Genomic DNA, 947 nt, shown 5'->3' on the forward strand with positions numbered 1-947 from the left:
ACAAAAAAAGCACATGAATATTCACATGTACACCACGTAAGCACATGACATGCATTGGAGGCGTTTGGGATGGGTGAGGGTAGGTGAGTGCGTATATGTGTGTGTGTGTGTGTGTGTGTGTGTGTGTGTGTGTGTGTGTGTGTGTGTACCTACGTTAGGAAATCCCTGACGTCTTCCACGGTGAGTTCTGCTGTCGAGTCGAGGGTGAGGTCAGCACAGCTAAGGGGGGAGTCCAGTGGGGTGTCCAGGATTGGCGAGGACAAGCAGCTGGGAGGCTCTTCTGTTTGCCCTGCAAGGGACAAATCCAGAGATTCATCTACGTCCGATAGAGAGTGACAGAGAGTGACTGATTGGTCCCCCCAGAAAACAAATGATTTAAATATGGCGAACAGATTGATATTTATAAAGCACTTTACTGTATTCTGTAGACTTGTAACCACAAGCCACATCTGAACAGCCGGAAACAAACCACCACCACTCCCTCCTCCAGTAACTTGCTCATTATTGTGTGTTGAGCTGGATTTTACTGTTTTCTCCTCATTAGAAATATTTGCATGTGACCAAAACATTTAAACATCTGCGCCTTGCTACACTGTCTCAAGACACTGGAGCTGCTCTGATGTGCCAAAATTGACATTGTCTTGTACAAAGACAGTAAAAATTGCCCCAATGTATCATAATCCAGGATAACGTGTTGGTGCCTGCGTGTAAAGTTCTTAATGACCTAGTCCCAGGTGAAAGGCCTGCTGGTCTCCACAGCAACCACAGTTTCCTGCTGTGGAAGGTGGTTTTGGATAGGAGAGGCGAGTGGGGCATACTGAATGGTTACCGTGGAGACCAGAGGGGGGGGGACCCCTGCTAAGGCACGGTCAGGGTTGTAAGAGGTTTACAGAAAGAAGAGAGAGTGATGAAGAGGAAGAATAAGCGAGAGGAGAAAGAAAAAAAAA

The 947-nt window shown here is 47.0% G+C and overlaps 1 protein-coding gene across 1 annotated transcript in view; it reads right to left on the reverse strand.

Moving 5' to 3' along the window:
- llgl1 (LLGL scribble cell polarity complex component 1) overlaps window positions 1-947 on the reverse strand; it is a 33,512-nt gene that overhangs the window by 3,075 nt on the left and 29,490 nt on the right. Inside the window, exons 21-22 of the mRNA XM_013915176.1 lie at window positions 725-855; window positions 154-346 (exon numbers count right to left, since the gene is read on the reverse strand). Coding sequence (XP_013770630.1) covers window positions 154-346; window positions 725-855 — 324 coding nt within the window. The remainder of the gene's footprint in view (window positions 1-153; window positions 347-724; window positions 856-947) is intronic.

The sequence above is a fragment of the Pundamilia nyererei genome, unplaced genomic scaffold, assembly GCF_000239375.1.
Source record: "Pundamilia nyererei isolate P.nyererei 1_Seehausen unplaced genomic scaffold, PunNye1.0 scaffold00264, whole genome shotgun sequence".
Taxonomy (NCBI): Eukaryota; Metazoa; Chordata; class Actinopteri; order Cichliformes; family Cichlidae; genus Pundamilia; species Pundamilia nyererei.